Consider the following 15,676-nt stretch of genomic DNA (forward strand, 5'->3'; position numbering starts at 1 on the left):
AAGCGAAAACCTAGATTTGCTTTATCGGATATCAAACGGGAACTCCGAGCAAATAAAACACCTTTCAAAAGCAGTGGCTTGGATCGGGTCCAGACGACGCCATTGATATTGTTCGTCTTGATCGTAGCACTTGATTTTGAGTAATACAAGGATTATTTGGAATTCCCGCAAAAAAAAGAATTATTTGGAAAAGGAAAGGAAACGAATTATATTGTTCATTGACACGGTCGCCCACGACTCTTGTAACATGTGACGAAAGGAAAGGAGAAGAAGAGAGAAGAGGGGGAGAGGGGGAGAGTGAGACCGACGCGACGCGACGCAACGCGGTCTTCTCCGTCGTCTCCAACCTCTCGTCCGCCTGCCAAATAAATCCATCCCACAACCGCCGCTGTCTGCCCGTCAATAAGTTTTTCTCCGCCATTTTCCCCTCCGCGAGAAGCGCCTCGAGGTCCCCGTGTGCAGCTAGATCGGTGGCGCCTCCCCTCCTCCCCCGCGGAAGGCGCTCTCCCCCTTCATTCCCGGAACCGATTCTTGCAAGGGATTCCTCGCTGCTCGGTTCTTCTTGAGGTGAGCGTCGAATCCGATGTTTTTTCTTGCTCCCCCGTCGATTTGGTGGCGCGGCTACTCGCGCCGCGATCACGTCGCGCTTTCCTGGAGAAATCGACCTGGAAACATCAGAGGGTGGGCGTATGCTGGAGCAGGATTTGGGTCCTCTCGAAATTGGAGCTTCACCTGGCGATTCCAGCAGCCCCCGTGCTAATTGATCGCGTTTCGACGGCCCTGCGACAGAGCAGGGTGCTGATATGCGTTGGGCGATAGGATCCGGATGGAGCAGCGGGCAGAGCATATTCGGATTGGTGTATGGAAAACTCTCTGACGCCACGGCTTGACTGGCTTGGTCGGAATTTTGCAGGCATGCAGAGCCAGATCGTGTGCCATGGGTGCAGGAGCGTTCTACTCTATCCCAGAGGGGCCCCGAGCGTGTGCTGCGCCGTGTGCCATGCCGTCACCAACGCGCCGCCTCCAGGTAACGGCCATGTCCGAGCTCTGGTTTCGCCACTTGTGCAATTGAACACAAAAGGTGCAAACAAGATCGTGTCATGTTCAGTTTTGTTGATAATGTTCTGGATCATATGCTATGCCTATATGTAGTAGAGGGATGCTGATGAATGGGTAGGGAAATGAAGGAGGGACACACTTGGAGTAATTTATCCTATAGCAGGTTAAGGGAAACCTCACATACCAATTTTATAGCCTAAGATAGTAGATGGATTCCTAGAATGTGCTGTCCATTTCTAGGTTTGATTCTACTAGCTTAACATGCGCATTCATCAACTGTGGTTCGCACTGTTTGGTGGATCGATCAATGCTGTATCGTGTGGTGCACTACCCAGAGAAATGTTAAATTCGATCAGTATGGCGTGGGGTTCAGAAGATTGAGGTTGCTACTAAGAGCCTATTTTGATTGTAGATTTTCCCATAGGAATCATGGAGGGTTTGAATCCGTGGGGATTTTTCCTATAATTGCCCTTTAGATCATTGGACTGGGGGTGCTGATATGACATTTTGGGTGACTGGTGGCAGAAACATGAACTTTCCCTTCCTTATTTGATCCATCTACCTACTTTTGTGTACTTTCAACCCACTTATGCTCAGTTCCCTTACAAATTTGTCTTCTGGTTTAATCCATATTGGTTCATTTTAACAAAAAATAGTAGCTGATAGAACCCTTCTAATCTAGCTGCCATTGCTTAAACAGTCTTGTTGTCTACATTAGATACATCTTCCTTGCTTTGCCATGTATATTGGGTGTATGGTCTGCTTTGCCATGTGTGACGCCTCTTCCTTGCTTTCTCTGGGCAGATTTATCCTCCATTGTGATGTTCTATCTTTTATGCCTTATCATCATATATCAAGTGTTTTAGTGACTATGTACATGTTTTATTGTGTTCATTAAAACGGGTCAGCCCATGCATTTGAAATTGGACAGTGGGCTATCTTTTACCCATTCCTAGCCTTGTAGCTGCATACTGTTGTTCACTCTTGGTTTGTCGGTAGTGCTTCAGATATCTAGTTGCATGCTTATGAAAAGGTGAGTAAATTTCTTCTGCAGGAATGGAAATGGCTCAGCTTATATGCGTCGGCTGTCGAACTTTATTGATGTATACTCGCAATGCAACTACTGTCAGATGCTCATGTTGTGATACAGTCAACCTTGCCAGACCAGCACCGCCAGGTACTGATGTATGTGTCAAATTATTCTGTAGATCCTTGAGCTTGTAAGTTGAAATGGTAGTTATCAATGGAATATCTGTTCAATAAATTCAGAAAGGGTTACTCGGGCATAGAACCCAGGAGAGTTCAAGTTGATGCTACAATACCTTAGGAAAGTATTATCATTATTTACCCCAGGTGTAGCTAGATTAGCAGAAACTTCGTATAGCTTGAAGTTACCTGATTTTCTAGCAGTTTGATCGCAGCAGTTTCATGTTGTCTCAAGCTGTAAATATAAGACAGTATTTATGGGGTATAGTGCATTGCTGGTTGTTTTGTTTTTATATCACAAACCCTGCATTTATGGATTTATTGGTCATAAAGTCAAGGCCAGCCTTCAAAATCAATACTGGAAAGTAGTCAAACATCACCCATGCTGCTCAAGCAACTATTTCTCTGCGGGCAAGTTGATTATATTTTCACCTTATGTCATGTGCTCCGTGGATTTGGCAATGTATGATCCTGGAAAGTTGGCATGTATTGCTTGTCTCTGTTACCGTTGTGCGTGTGCATGGCTTCTTTTTTCTGCAGTACTGTTAAATTAATCTGATTAAGAAGGATGTAATGAAAAGACAATAAAATGTCAACATTTTAGTATGTTCTCCCTTCTCTGTTCCTATGTCTGATGCATGTTTAAGCTCCCTTTGTGTGTCTATCATATGTGTTCTATTTATCTGTTCTCCACTTGACGAATTCTATCTGTTCATGGTGCAGTGAATAGTATAGCTCATGTGAACTGTGGCCAGTGCCAAACGGTGTTAATGTATCCATATGGAGCATCTTCGGTCAAATGTGCTATCTGCAATTTTATTACAAACATTGGAGTAAGTCATATCTTCTTTGGATCTCTTTGTGCTGCAAATGCTTAGTGAAACCGGCTGATTTTAACCTATTTATTTTTGTATCCCAGATGAACACCGTGAGACCTTTGCCACCTACAATGCATGCACCAAACGGAATTTCTTATAGTGTCCCATCGACTTCTGCGGTATGTGCATATCATGAGCCATTTGAGCATTCACCGTGAATTTAAAGGTGATTTACCTTTCTAATTTCCCCGTTCCCCTGTGTTGGTCAGCCATCCGCTCAATCGCAGAATGTAACGGTGGTCGTCGAAAACCCAATGACAGTAGATGACAAGGGGAAATTGGTAAGCCGCCTCTGCACTTTGCTACCGCCTTCCAATCAATCTGCATTCGTACTTTGTGTTGCCCAGTGAAGCTATCCCGCATTGCTCACACCACCCGTTGACATTTTCAACAGGTGAGCAACGTCGTAGTCGGGGTTACATCCGGCGGGAAAAAGTAGCAAAACATGCCAGCGCTTGTACCAAGTGCGGCCCTGGTCTATGTCTTATAATCTGGAGTTGGGAACACTTTGTATTATACTCCTGTCTGGTGATCGACCGATCGGTTGCGTACAAGAAAAACCGGAAGCGCGTAAACGGACCGCGCCAACAAAAAAAGAGAGTGCGGGTGTGGATAATATGGACAAAACTGTATTTTGCTTACCCCCTTGATTCTTTTGTATGTAAAATGTGGGCACTGTCAGACCTCACTGTGTGATCAAATCCTCTCTGTCCTGTCCTGTGTCCTGTCCTGAAGGTGCCTCTCGTTGTGGATGAATAAACAGCAAATAACTTTGCATATGACTGGCCCCACCTGTTGATGATTGGTAATTAAACGACGGTAATTATTGTGATGAATAATTCTTTGAAGGCTGTATTTTATTTCACGTACATCTCTACATACGTGCATGTTTGTATTGTACGTGTATTTGTAGTTGGTATTTATACACCGTACCTGACATGGTACTGGGGCGAAGGGAACCGTAGAGATAAAGTGCAATCATTCATGTTCAAGTCCATGTTTGCTCCGTAAAAAAAAGGACAGGCTGTGGTGTTGAAATGTTATTTTCTGAATAATGTCCCTCTTACACATGCCATATATGTTGTGGTCAGTTAATAAGGAATGTGGTACATGCGTAATCACAAAAGTGAAATATTAAAGTCAAACCTTTTTTATCTAAAAAAACTTTTTTTTGTATTATCGCAAACTGTTGACTGAAAATCGGGATGTTTGGGTACTTTAGAAAAATAGCTAGGAGCTCAGGCAAAAGAAGAAATAAGACAAACGGGCGTCGAAAATGGAACGCTATACAAAAGTTAAATTTTCAAAAAAATTTGGGGTGAGAGAGGCTCGAACTCTCGACCTCAGGATCACTCACGTCTAGCTATGAGACCTACGCGCTAGCCAACTGCGCCACCACCCCTCTGGTGTTTTGCTGGTAATGTGAATTTATTTATACATTACTAAATGTTAAACAAATCTTGTCTAAAAAGCAAGATCAAATCATATAGTTTCTCATGTTAGATGTACCTAACCAGGAAACTGGTATCCTCTCCCGGTGAAGTGTGCCACGGATTGCCCTCACTCCACGCTCCTCCTGTCATGATCGAGATGCAAACTCCTCTGCAAAAAAATGCTCTTCTTTGGCACTTCACTTTCTACCCGTATCACAAGTCTCAAACGACTCTAAAAAGAAACATCTTTTCTTGACCGGCCACTCGAGCTTACTCGCGAAGTAGAAACAAGGTAGCCCATAATTTACGGTTTTGAGGTTTGGTAAGTCGCCCAAACTTGCAAGATCCGATCACCTCAAATTTGGGGTCACCATTATACCAGCATATAATCTCCCTTCCAAAAGCACCAGCTCCGATCACCCCAAACCTCCCGACGTTCTTCTTCAGAGGCACCCAATGGACCTCGAGCATGGCAAGAAGCCCCCTGCCATCGCCGCTGCGGAGCTGTGCTCGCTCAAGGACAAGCTCGTCGGCCTGCGCCCGGTCCTGCTGCGAGCGGCGGCGGTCCTGGCGACGGCGGTGGCCGCGGTGGTCATGGGGCTCAACAGGCAGTCCTACACTGCCGTGGTGGCCATTGTGGGCACCAGGCCGCTCAGACAGACCTTCACTGCCAAGTTCAGCGACACGCCTGCGTTTGTGTAGGGCCCTCCTTGCTTTGCTTGCTTGCTGCCATTACCTGTGAAATTTACTGACATGTTGTCTCTGTGACGGTAAACCGTCGATTTTGCAGGTACTTTGTCATAGCCAATAGCATTGCCAGTCTGTATAACCTGGTGGTGCTGCTCCTCAGAAGGTGTATTGTCCAGGGAAGGGCCCAGCATTTGGTAGTGCATAGGATGGACATGGTAATTTCTTTTCTCTTAATCATAATTTACCGACTAAATGACACTTAAAATTATCTATAAGCTGGCCATTATTTACTCAAAGAAAACCTCACGCAGTAGTAGTTTCACACTTTCATCAGAGTAAGTACATTTGAACTGTTCCTCATAAACATATTTTAGTAGCGCGGATATCGAATAGATCTACGAGAGAAGCAACCAACTCAATCTAAGAAAGTGTGTTGATCTTAAATGAAGTTTTCCCTACACAATCCAGGCAGATCTGACAAATTTGGAGCCTTCTGTTGGTGCTACTATGAAAACACAGCACTCAATCTAATCAAGAATCTTCTTGCAACTATCCACAACCAGTGGCTTGAGTGAAAAACTGCTGGTGCTGTGCTGCACTTGTATTGTAGACACCTAGTACTGTAGCATATCTGGCAAACACATGATATTTTTTTCCTCCTCCTTGCACTTTCAGTGTCCCAAATAAGATAATCATGGTTGTACTGGCCATTACTTATACAAAACCTCATCCAGTAGTAGTGTCACACTTCCATCAGAGTATCTTTGGACTGTTTCTCACAAAAATATTTTAGTGGAGTAACCAACTTAGACTAAGTGTATTGATCTTAAATTTAGATGCTCCTACACAATCCAGGGATATCTGATAAGTTTCGAGCCTTATGACGGTGCTACTATAAAAACACAGCACTCGATCTAATCAAGAATCTTTTTGCAACTATCCAGAACCAGTGGCTTGAGTGAAACTGCTGGTGCTGTACTTTGTATTGTAGGCACCTACTACTGTGGCACATCTGGCAAATTTCAAACCAGTATTAACGGACGGCAACACATGATATATTTTCCTCCTTGTGCTGTCAATGTCCCAGGTAATCATGGTTCTATTGGCCACCGGTGCCGCGACAGCGGCTTCGATGGCCGAGTTAGGCAAGAATGGTAACTTGCACACGCGTTGGAACCCGATATGCAACAAATTTGGTTCCTTCTGCAACCGTGGAGGTGTATCTCTCGTGTTCTCGTTTGTCGGCGTTGCGCTCATGCTAGCCATGAACTTGCTCTCAGCTGCAGCCAACTCTCCCCGTGCCGTCGTCGCAGGCCAATGAGCACTAGTACCTCAGCTCAGACAGCTGATACCCAAGAGTACACTACACTGCTTATGTCACTGGGATGTGAAGTGATGTGAGCCAGTATGGTTGCATGTGGGAGCTGGATCTCAGGAGGAAGTGTGCTCAAGGCTGCAAGTGTGCTGAATTTGGTGTACAACTGTATATCACCTTGCCTGGCCTGAAATGTGCAGGCAGATAAGCCCTGGTTGGTTATGGGGCTTTAACTAGATCAGCTCTTACATTAGATCAAGTTGTTGCACCATTCAATTCTACTACTTTGTGGTTGTAAACCAGTACTCACAACTGTCCCGGCATTTGGCCGCATTTGCTCAATTGGATGATACATCGCATCGTTCGAGAAGTATGTCTGGTGAGGTTTGGTCTTTCACAACAGTTTGTACCTGTTGTACTGCATGGAACCCTTGTTTTATTACCTGAATAGTGAAGTTGTTTGGAGTTGCTTGAAATGATGCATCCAGCACCAGCCTTAGTTATGGACTTAATGGGGCAAAAATTCAGGAGTTGGTCAGTTGATGTAGATTTATCGGAGAAGGAGCACATGCATGTGAGCCTACCAGGCATCTCCGCAAAAATTCAGTCAACATGCAACTAGGAGCTAAGTGATTACCACCGGTGCAGCACATCAGCCTAACAATCTATGACAACCACAACCTAGTCATAATTCTGAGTTGCCATGGATTTTTCCTTTTAAAAAGAACTAGTATTAGGTGATAAAATTTGCATTATCTTCAGTTCAATTTAGTCTATACATTGGTAGTGATCCTTCTGTCTGCGTTTAATATTATCTACTTAGCTTCAAGATCATTAAACTTTTCTGAAATTTGAGCGGTTTGAGTAAAAAATAACATAAAATTTGGGACCATAAATCATGTGTTAATATGTTTAAAAGTAAATAAATCATGTGTAAAGATAAGAGCAGATAGGGTTACCTAGCAGCTGCCTAGATTCACAGCTTGTCCTTTGTTTTTGTTTTTTTTAAACACAGTACAGACACAAACGCTCATATACACGCGCATACACTCATCCCTATAAACGCACACACGCACACCCTAAACCTATGAGCACCTCCAAAAGACTGAGCCGGCATATCATCTTGAAATTTATGAAGTCACCGTAGGCACCTCTAACCATCCAACCACAGGTTGGTTCGCGCTTGTCCTTTGTTTCTGCACTCTACTCTTTCCACATTATTGGTATGGATGTACAAGACTTGTTGCTATACGCATATGGTACTAGTATTCATGACATGAGGTACCCTGAAAGGTGCCATCAAGCAGAGAAGGGTGGTCACTCTCACTCATGGAGCTGGCCAGCATATGAAGAACAGGGCACTGAAAGAAAAACAGGGCCTTTCAGCATACTGTTCCTCAGTTTGTGTGTCGTCAATTGCATAAATATCGCTGGTGATCCGCAAAATAATGAACCCTCAAATGAAAACTATGACGTTTTGCACATTGACAAGATCTCCGAAAGTGTAACTTTGACCGTTAGTTTCTACTATAATATAATAATAAAACATATAAATAAATATTATAGTATAACAAAGTTCGAGGGGGAAATCTACGCATACCATTTCTACACGCTCAATAAAGATATTTTAGAAGTATTGTGGTAAAAAATAAAATAATATGTTAGTATCATACTGTGTGAAAAAAAATACTATTCCTCGATTTGTGTGTTGTAATTTGCATCTGTCGCTGAATTAATATACTCCCGCCAATCTAGTTACTATTTTTTCGACAATGACAAAGTCTCCCAGGTGTAACTTTGAGTTAGCCTCTACTAGTACAATATAACTATAAAACCTAAATAATATTACATGATATACAAGAATTTTGAGGAGCACATCTATGCATAGATCCACATATCCAAAAAAAAATATTTCAAAAAGTAATGTGGTAAAAATGTAAAATTTTAGACCGAAACTATATCTAGAACGTCAATGTTTTGTGGATCGGATGGAGTAGCCGTAATCCCAAAGTAAAATGGGTTGCGTGCACAATACATATTCTCTTATTTTCCGCACGTACTACCAAAAGAGGTGCAGTTTTTATTGTAGTACTACATGTTATATCATGATGAAGACTCATGGATGGTTATTAAAAATAATCGTAACACATTGTGTGTGCAACCACGCAACATAGTCCCATGATACTTTTCAAAATGAATTTCACCGGCACCTGTTCTGCATCTGGACTGATTCTGATTTTTTGCACAAGCTCCAATACTGGCACAGTACTATTTATGTGGAATTAGTTGTGGAATCAGTTGAATTAATTTGTTTTTGGAACTGTGATAAGCATGCCGATGAGGCTAGTGAGGATGCGTTCTCAATCAACCATGATGTTCATTGAGGGAAGAACATTCAGAATTCCAGACACAAAAAAGGACCGTCAGGGGGACATAAATGATCTGATCTGTCAGATCACTGCAACCTGTACTTCTGAATGTACATACTTCAGCAATCATTAGAGTGTTCTCCAAAAAAAAAATCATTCCAGGGTTTTAGTCCTCCAAAATCGACTGGAGAAAAAGAAAATCACCGCGTCCTCTACTAAATACTCACACTCAAGAAACATTGCACCAAACAGACATAATTATACATTTTGATATGAAATCATCACACACACACACACACACACTGCAGATTAACTACTAGCTAGCCAGTTGTCTGCTTATGTTTTCTGGATAAATAAGCAAATTCGCCTAGAAGTGGTTCCAAGTAGAGCTCACTGCAGCAGCCATCTGAGGAGACATGCTCGGCACCACCTCACCACCCATGGAGCTCAGCTGGCTCAGCACTGCCTTAAGGACCTTCTTGTCACAGTTCATGGCGGGGTCTAGGTAGCTCCCAAAGTCAGGCAGGCCATGGTCCAGGTAGCTCATGCCATTACTGTTGCCTGTCACCATGGGGAGGTAGCTGCTGTTGCTGGCACTGTTATTACTGAAGCTGGAGAAGCAGGGCACTTGCTCAAGTGCTGCGGCGGCGGCGGCGGCTGAGGAGGTGTTCATGGTGGCCTGGAGCTGTGCTAGGGTGGTGTCCATGAGAGGTGGCAGTGGCGGTGAGGAGGTGTCTGTGGATGTGCCATGGACAATGTTGGTGAGGTTCCTTGGCCTGGGGGTGGCACCAACTCCTGATTTCTTCTTGCAGATGACTCTGCACAGGACCCAGTCCTCCTGCTGAAAACACATGGAGGATCAAGAAGAGAGCATTGATTGGTCAGTAGTTCAATGGTAGGTGCAGTCTTACAAGGTGATGTGAATGAGATCTTGGTGATCACTGTCACTGTACTTGCTCTTGGGTGCATCACTTGTCACAGTGAAGTGATGTGGACAGGACCATCCTATGTAACCCTAATTGGTTCATGCATCCAATCAAGCATTTTTCCTTTTTCTTTTGGGGAATTGATAAGATTTACCTTTTACATTTTGGTTACTTTTTTTGGTCACCTCTTTTTATTTGGATTGGATAAGCTTTACCTATTTGCAGCTTGCCAAGAATCTTCTTCTTTTTTTAGGCAAGAAAGCTGGCTAAGAATCTAACTAATCCACTTCACTATCCTGGATTATAGGTGACCAACTTGTTTGCAAAGTCATCACAAGGTTACATATGAAATTCATTAAGAACTTTGTCAGAATCGTATATTTATTCCTGGTCTCTATCAGTTGTAAGTATGTTTTAGAGGAGCGCATTTGCGTGACTGCATCCATGTGGTGGTGTGTCTACTTTTATGCTTAATCGCAAGACAAATCATAACATCAAGAAAGTTTAGTGCTTCTACTATCTTTTTAAACAATGTTAAACATGAACTTCATTGAACTATTTGAACAATAAAAATCATTGAACTATTTGAGAAGAAAGAAAATGGTACTTCAAGTAGTTGGTATATGTTGTCATTATCCATAACAGCTAACCAATACTATATGTTAACATCAGCCCACCATTTTCCTTTTATTTATTTTAAAAATTAGAACAAATTAGTCCTTATTAAATAGGACGTCTACCGCAACAAAACCGGTGGATGAAAATGACCAGTCCCCCTAGAAAATTAATTGGCAAGTAGCAACCAATAAGTAGATGGATTTTTTTATTTTGAATATAAATAAATGAATAGAAAGTGACAGGTCAAGAAGTCCATCTCATGTGTACAGTACGTCAAACTTGAAAACAACTATTAAATACAAGCTTATACACTGCAAGAAATCTCCTATACGATTGGTTGTGCCCACCCAATTTGTACCTACCTAGGTCATAGCTATGCAGATGAATATGTTTTGCATAACGGAAAATAAATAAATCAATCGATGGTTTTGCACACCACTACTCACTGAACATTACATATGATATATTCATTTGTTTCATGCATGATCTAGGGTTTTAGTGGCAGCTTATTACCTTGGAAGCTTGCTCATGTGCACCCTCCAACCTGTATTCATGCATCACCCACTCAGTCTTCCTCCCTTTAGGGGCCCTCCCTTGGTAGAACACCAATGTCTTCCTCATCCCCACTAGGGCGCCTCGTCGTGCCACCACCCTATCCTTCCCGGTCGCCTTCCAGTATCCCGACACAGTAGCTCGGTTCGTGCGCTGCCCCGTCGCGTATTTCCGATCCTTTAGGCTATAGAAATACCATTCCTTGCCGCCCACCGATGCAGTCACTGATAAGAAACGAAAGATAGTATAAAGATACCAACATGATAAAGAAAGATATTATCAGAAGTAGTAGCCGCTAAGCTATCAAACTGGTCCCACAAATAAACGACGGCAAAGCCCTAAAAAAGCTTGAGGTACCACAACGGGGGTTTCTCCATCATGTGTTCTATCCTTTTGACGGTGACATTGACACGTTTCGATAAAACCGCGCATCCAAGAGACGGAACAGACCACGTCGATCTCATCGACCCTCCCCCCACCTTCTTTTTTTTGTCACAACTGGCCCCTTTTAATGGAAGTCGGCTTATTTACCACTAGAAATAATCGATGAGCAAGTGGTAGAACTAGAGGTTAGAGGGAGACATGCCATCCTAGATGTATCAATCAAGACGTGTATGGCCCATGCTGATCCTCTGCAGTGGAGCCCACGAGCATGCAAGATGGGATTGTGCAGTTTGTCGGGATTAGACAGGGAGAGGGCACGCGTCCCAGGGTGACGTCATAATTGGTCCGGTAATACTGGCTTAATAAATTAAGTACGATCCGTTAATAAACTGTACAGGTGTCGTGGTGTAGTTGGTCTAGCACGTCGGCTTTACACGCTGAAGATCTCCGGTTCGAACCCGGACGATGCCACAATTTTTTTGTGCTCCTTTTTTAACCTAAATAGGTGATGATGACGTCATACCATATATGCTTGTTGCATTAACACAATCGAAAGGTGTCGTGGTGTAGTTGGTCTAGCACGTCAGTTTCACACGCTGAAGATCTCCGGTTCAAATCCGGACGACGCCAAATTCTTTTTTGCTGGGTTGTTTATTCTAGAATTACTATTACTGTTTTTCATTTCCCTTTTTCCCACTGAACTTTGAAAAAACAATTGCCTACTGAACTTGGTAATGGTGATGGTAGATTGTGCAGCAGTAATTTAAAGGCTGAAATTATATTTTTTCCCATAAAGTAGTGCATACATTTAAATTGTGAATTTTCACAAAAAAAAGATTTAAAGGATAGACTTTGGAAATAAAATAAATAGCAACAGAAGGAATGTTGAACCACATGTGAACTAAGTAGATCTTTAAAATTTTCCTCACATCGTCTCACCATCTTTTTTTTCCGGAACAAGCATTATTTGTCTTGTCTACAACACATTATGGTTGATCTATATATTTAGAAGACAGAAATTGTATGCATAAATATAGCGTGTAATTACTAAGATCTATATATTTAGAAGGCCTGAAATTTCAGTACCAGCCTTGGAGTAAATGGAAGATCCCTGCTCTATATGCACTTTTTTCATGAATTCTTATTGGAACACAACGATACAAATTATCGCAAAATATATAGGTGTGTATAAATAATAGTTTCTGCATATTACCCCCTAGCTAGATCAAAGGTTTCTATTCTTATATGCATAAAAGTATAACATGGTGCTCAGCATGCGCGTCGCTAGCTAGAGATCATACATTGACCAAGGGGGACACGAAATAATAGTTTCTGCACAATACACCAAATTAGATAGGATAAGTTACTAAAAATATACGCACGTAAGCTTAGAGATCATTTTTTCTTTCACATAATATAGAAGATAAAGAAAACTACATATGCATCTGAAGGTGGGAAAATGATTTGGGGAGCTGGAATTGTGAAGGACAAGAAAAAGATTCTAGATTCGAGTTAACCACACTTTTTCTAGCAAAGTGGAATTGGTAAAGGCTATAACTCTTTCATTTTTGGAAGTCCCCCACTTGACATATTCCTCTATCAGAGCCTAACCAGAAAGCGACCCCCGTTTCAGACTGCCACTTCAAAGATCAAAGATCCTTTAAAAAAATATGCACGCGCATGATCAATCGATAAGATTGCAAATAGCTATGGAACATATAAGAAAAAATCACTAGCAGTTCCAGTTTATGGGCCAATTGCATGCCTACTAGAACTATTCTTCTGTGAAGCTTCAAAGAGTACTCCAAGTCAAGTATTAATAGTTAATTTTTCAAACTTCAAAGACGGTTTCCGGTTCCGAAAGTTTATAATAAATCAGATTCGCTTGGATTTCTATGAGGGAGAAAGAACTCCGAGCGTAGAAGAAACGCTGGAGTTTCTTTTTCATCTTGTCCTTGATAGAAATGAGATAAGACAAAAGGGTGCAGTTTAGTGTGCATGCTATATGTGCACAACACATTGCGGGCTTTGGCATGTTTCTTAGCACGGAAGCAACACCAACGGGGGGAAATAAAAGGAGAACAAAATCAAAGGGATGGAACGAAAAAAGTTGGATTGAACAGAAAAGGCCAAGAACGTTGCATGTGGGACACATTTTCTCTCTCCACCGTCCTCTCTCTCTCGCTCGATCGATATGCATCCATGCAAGATCGTACAAGGAATTCTTGATTGCGTCTAATTAATACTAGTCACTTCACATCGGTGCAAAGTAGAGAGAGAGAGAGAGAGAGAGAGAGAGAGAGAGAGAGAGACGTACCAGGGAGGTCCCATGGCTCGACCTTGTTGAGGTCGACGTCGACCATGGGCGGGCGGCGGCCGGAGAAGCCGACCTTGCCGGTGACCTTGGGCGCGAGGTAGTCGCAGATGAGCTCGTCGTCTCTCGGGTGGAACCGGAACCCCGGCGGCAGCTCCGTCTCCACCATGCTCAGGAAGCTCATCGACATCTCTCTCTCTCTATCTCTTTGCTGATGCGACGAGAGAGGAACACGCAGTAGAGAGAGAAACGGAACGGGGCAAGCAAGCAAGAGAGAGAGAGAGGGGGGTGGAGTTGTGCTTGTGTCATGAGTTCGCAACTTGTGAAGAAAGAGAGGTTTATAAGGTGGTTTAGGTGGTGGGTCTACCTCAAGCCTTTTCCTCTTCACCTATTATTCCTTTTTCTTTATTTCCATTTCGCCTTTTCTTTCCACAAATAAGAGGAGCAGCTTCCATGTCAGCACAAGAGACGACCGGCCACAAGCTAGCTCCACGCATATGCATATGCATATGCCACTAGCAACAGATTTTTTTTCTACATTTTTCTCTCAAAGTAATAAGAAATTGTTCTAAAAAAGAGGGGGCAAAAAGGAATATCATCTTGGATAAGTGGAACTGAAAAAGGCTGAATTGCTAGCTATCCAACACCAAAGATAACCAACTGGATCCACTTGTCAATGTGTGGCTATCCTAGCTAGTACTCCTTTCAGTAAAATGTTAAATGCCATTTCAGGAGGAAAACAAAAAAAAAAAATCTTTGTCAATCTTTAGGGCATACTATGAAGTAGCCTAGGCCCTAGCTAGTTTGTTTCTCTAGGAGAGCAAGACTTTCTGGTAAAGTAGAAGTTTCTTTTTGGTTTTGAACATGGATAAAGTCAAAGTTTCAAAACTTTGACTAATGATATATATATTTACGATTATTTAGATTTGATACTGAAAATTATACATGTATTTTTTTTTCTCAAAATGTACTTTCAATCTTTTATAAACATATTGTACAAAAATAATGATTAATTCGTGTTTACAAGACCGTGTTGATCTCCAAATTGACAGCACTTGCATTACCAGAGCGGGTACAGAATGGCACTTAATATGTTTTCTTAATTTAAACACTAGTGATATACCAAAATAAATCTAGCATGATAATCAGTCGTGGTTGTAATGCAATAAATTTTGTCCTACTTGATAGTTAAAACAGCACTAATAATAAGTCGAGGTGGTCTATGTGAGCTTAAACCATGTTTAGACGTAGTCATGCAAAGTACCTAATCCAAAGACTGGTATCAATTTTTACTGAAAATAGATTTTAAACCTTCTTTGAGCATGACTCCAAATATGCTGTGTGAAATACAAAGATATTGAGCTACAACCATGCATACTCTATGATGTGCTGAACACTAATAACATCTGGCATAAAAGGAACACTGATAATTAACCATCATCAGATAATTTGTTATCATATTGTGGTGACTTGCTCTTGCCTGTCTTTTGTCCCACTACTTGAGGTCAACTAATTTATGGTTGTTATATATGCGCGGTTCACCGTGGTGTTGCGTAAAATCAAGCAGAATGGATGACAAGTCGGATAAAAGGTAGGCTCTCCTATAAAAAAAGAGAGTAGAGATTGATGTTAGACAAAGTGCACGGTTCTATGGTTATTCTCATATCACATTTCCAGTCATTAGTTTTGTCTGTAGTTTGGACTTTGGAGCTTCATCAAATAAAAATTGCGGGAGCTCTAAGAAAAGCAGTTAGTCAAACTAGAAAACACCTATAAAAGGACAGGTTCTACCAGACAAGATTACCGTCTCCACGCAATGTCAAACGGAAACCTCCTCTGTTAGAATCTGAAATCCGTGGGCTTGGGTTAGGTCCACATCTTCGGCTCACCACATAGACCAAGAGGCCAGAGTGAGCAACGATTGATAAATTT

General features: G+C 42.1%; 3 protein-coding genes and 3 non-coding genes across 7 annotated transcripts; 4 read left to right on the forward strand and 2 right to left on the reverse strand.

The window, feature by feature from the left end:
* The first annotated feature begins 272 nt into the window (after nt 1–272).
* Nucleotides 273–3,979, forward strand: LOC542922 (protein LOL2). Its single transcript, XM_044530907.1, has 7 exons — nt 273–567; nt 914–1,027; nt 2,114–2,236; nt 2,989–3,098; nt 3,185–3,262; nt 3,353–3,424; nt 3,538–3,979. Exons 2-7 carry the CDS (start codon nt 916–918, stop codon nt 3,580–3,582), a joined length of 540 nt encoding a protein of 179 aa, XP_044386842.1. The 5' UTR covers nt 273–567; nt 914–915; the 3' UTR covers nt 3,583–3,979.
* Nucleotides 3,980–4,457: 478 nt separating this feature from the next.
* On the reverse strand, nt 4,458–4,545 carry TRNAM-CAU (transfer RNA methionine (anticodon CAU)). Its single transcript is given in 2 exon segments — nt 4,458–4,493; nt 4,508–4,545. It is a non-coding gene; the product is annotated as a tRNA-Met (tRNA).
* A 444-nt stretch (nt 4,546–4,989) lies between these two features.
* Nucleotides 4,990–6,948, forward strand: LOC123115672 (CASP-like protein 1B2). The gene is made up of 3 exons (XM_044536782.1): nt 4,990–5,274; nt 5,367–5,481; nt 6,354–6,948. The coding sequence occupies exons 1-3, from the start codon at nt 5,033–5,035 to the stop codon at nt 6,585–6,587; spliced, it is 591 nt and encodes a 196-aa protein (XP_044392717.1). The 5' UTR covers nt 4,990–5,032; the 3' UTR covers nt 6,588–6,948.
* A 2,101-nt stretch (nt 6,949–9,049) lies between these two features.
* LOC123110408 (NAC domain-containing protein 21/22) lies at nt 9,050–14,047 on the reverse strand. Of its 2 annotated transcripts, none has more exons than XM_044530909.1 (3): nt 13,748–14,047; nt 11,008–11,270; nt 9,050–9,788 (listed from the first exon to the last, which is right to left on the reverse strand). In XM_044530909.1, exons 1-3 carry the CDS (start codon nt 13,932–13,934, stop codon nt 9,318–9,320), a joined length of 921 nt encoding a protein of 306 aa, XP_044386844.1. In that variant the 5' UTR covers nt 13,935–14,047; the 3' UTR covers nt 9,050–9,317. The 2 variants fall into 2 exon arrangements, with proteins under 2 accessions (XP_044386844.1, XP_044386843.1); XM_044530908.1 differs by having other exon boundaries at nt 9,050–9,791.
* TRNAV-UAC (transfer RNA valine (anticodon UAC)) lies at nt 11,827–11,901 on the forward strand. Its single transcript has one exon. It is a non-coding gene; the product is annotated as a tRNA-Val (tRNA).
* TRNAV-CAC (transfer RNA valine (anticodon CAC)) lies at nt 11,986–12,060 on the forward strand. The gene has a single exon. It is a non-coding gene; the product is annotated as a tRNA-Val (tRNA).
* Nucleotides 14,048–15,676: the final 1,629 nt, after the last annotated feature.

This window comes from Triticum aestivum, chromosome 5B, assembly GCF_018294505.1.
Source record: "Triticum aestivum cultivar Chinese Spring chromosome 5B, IWGSC CS RefSeq v2.1, whole genome shotgun sequence".
NCBI lineage: Eukaryota > Viridiplantae > Streptophyta > Magnoliopsida > Poales > Poaceae > Triticum > Triticum aestivum.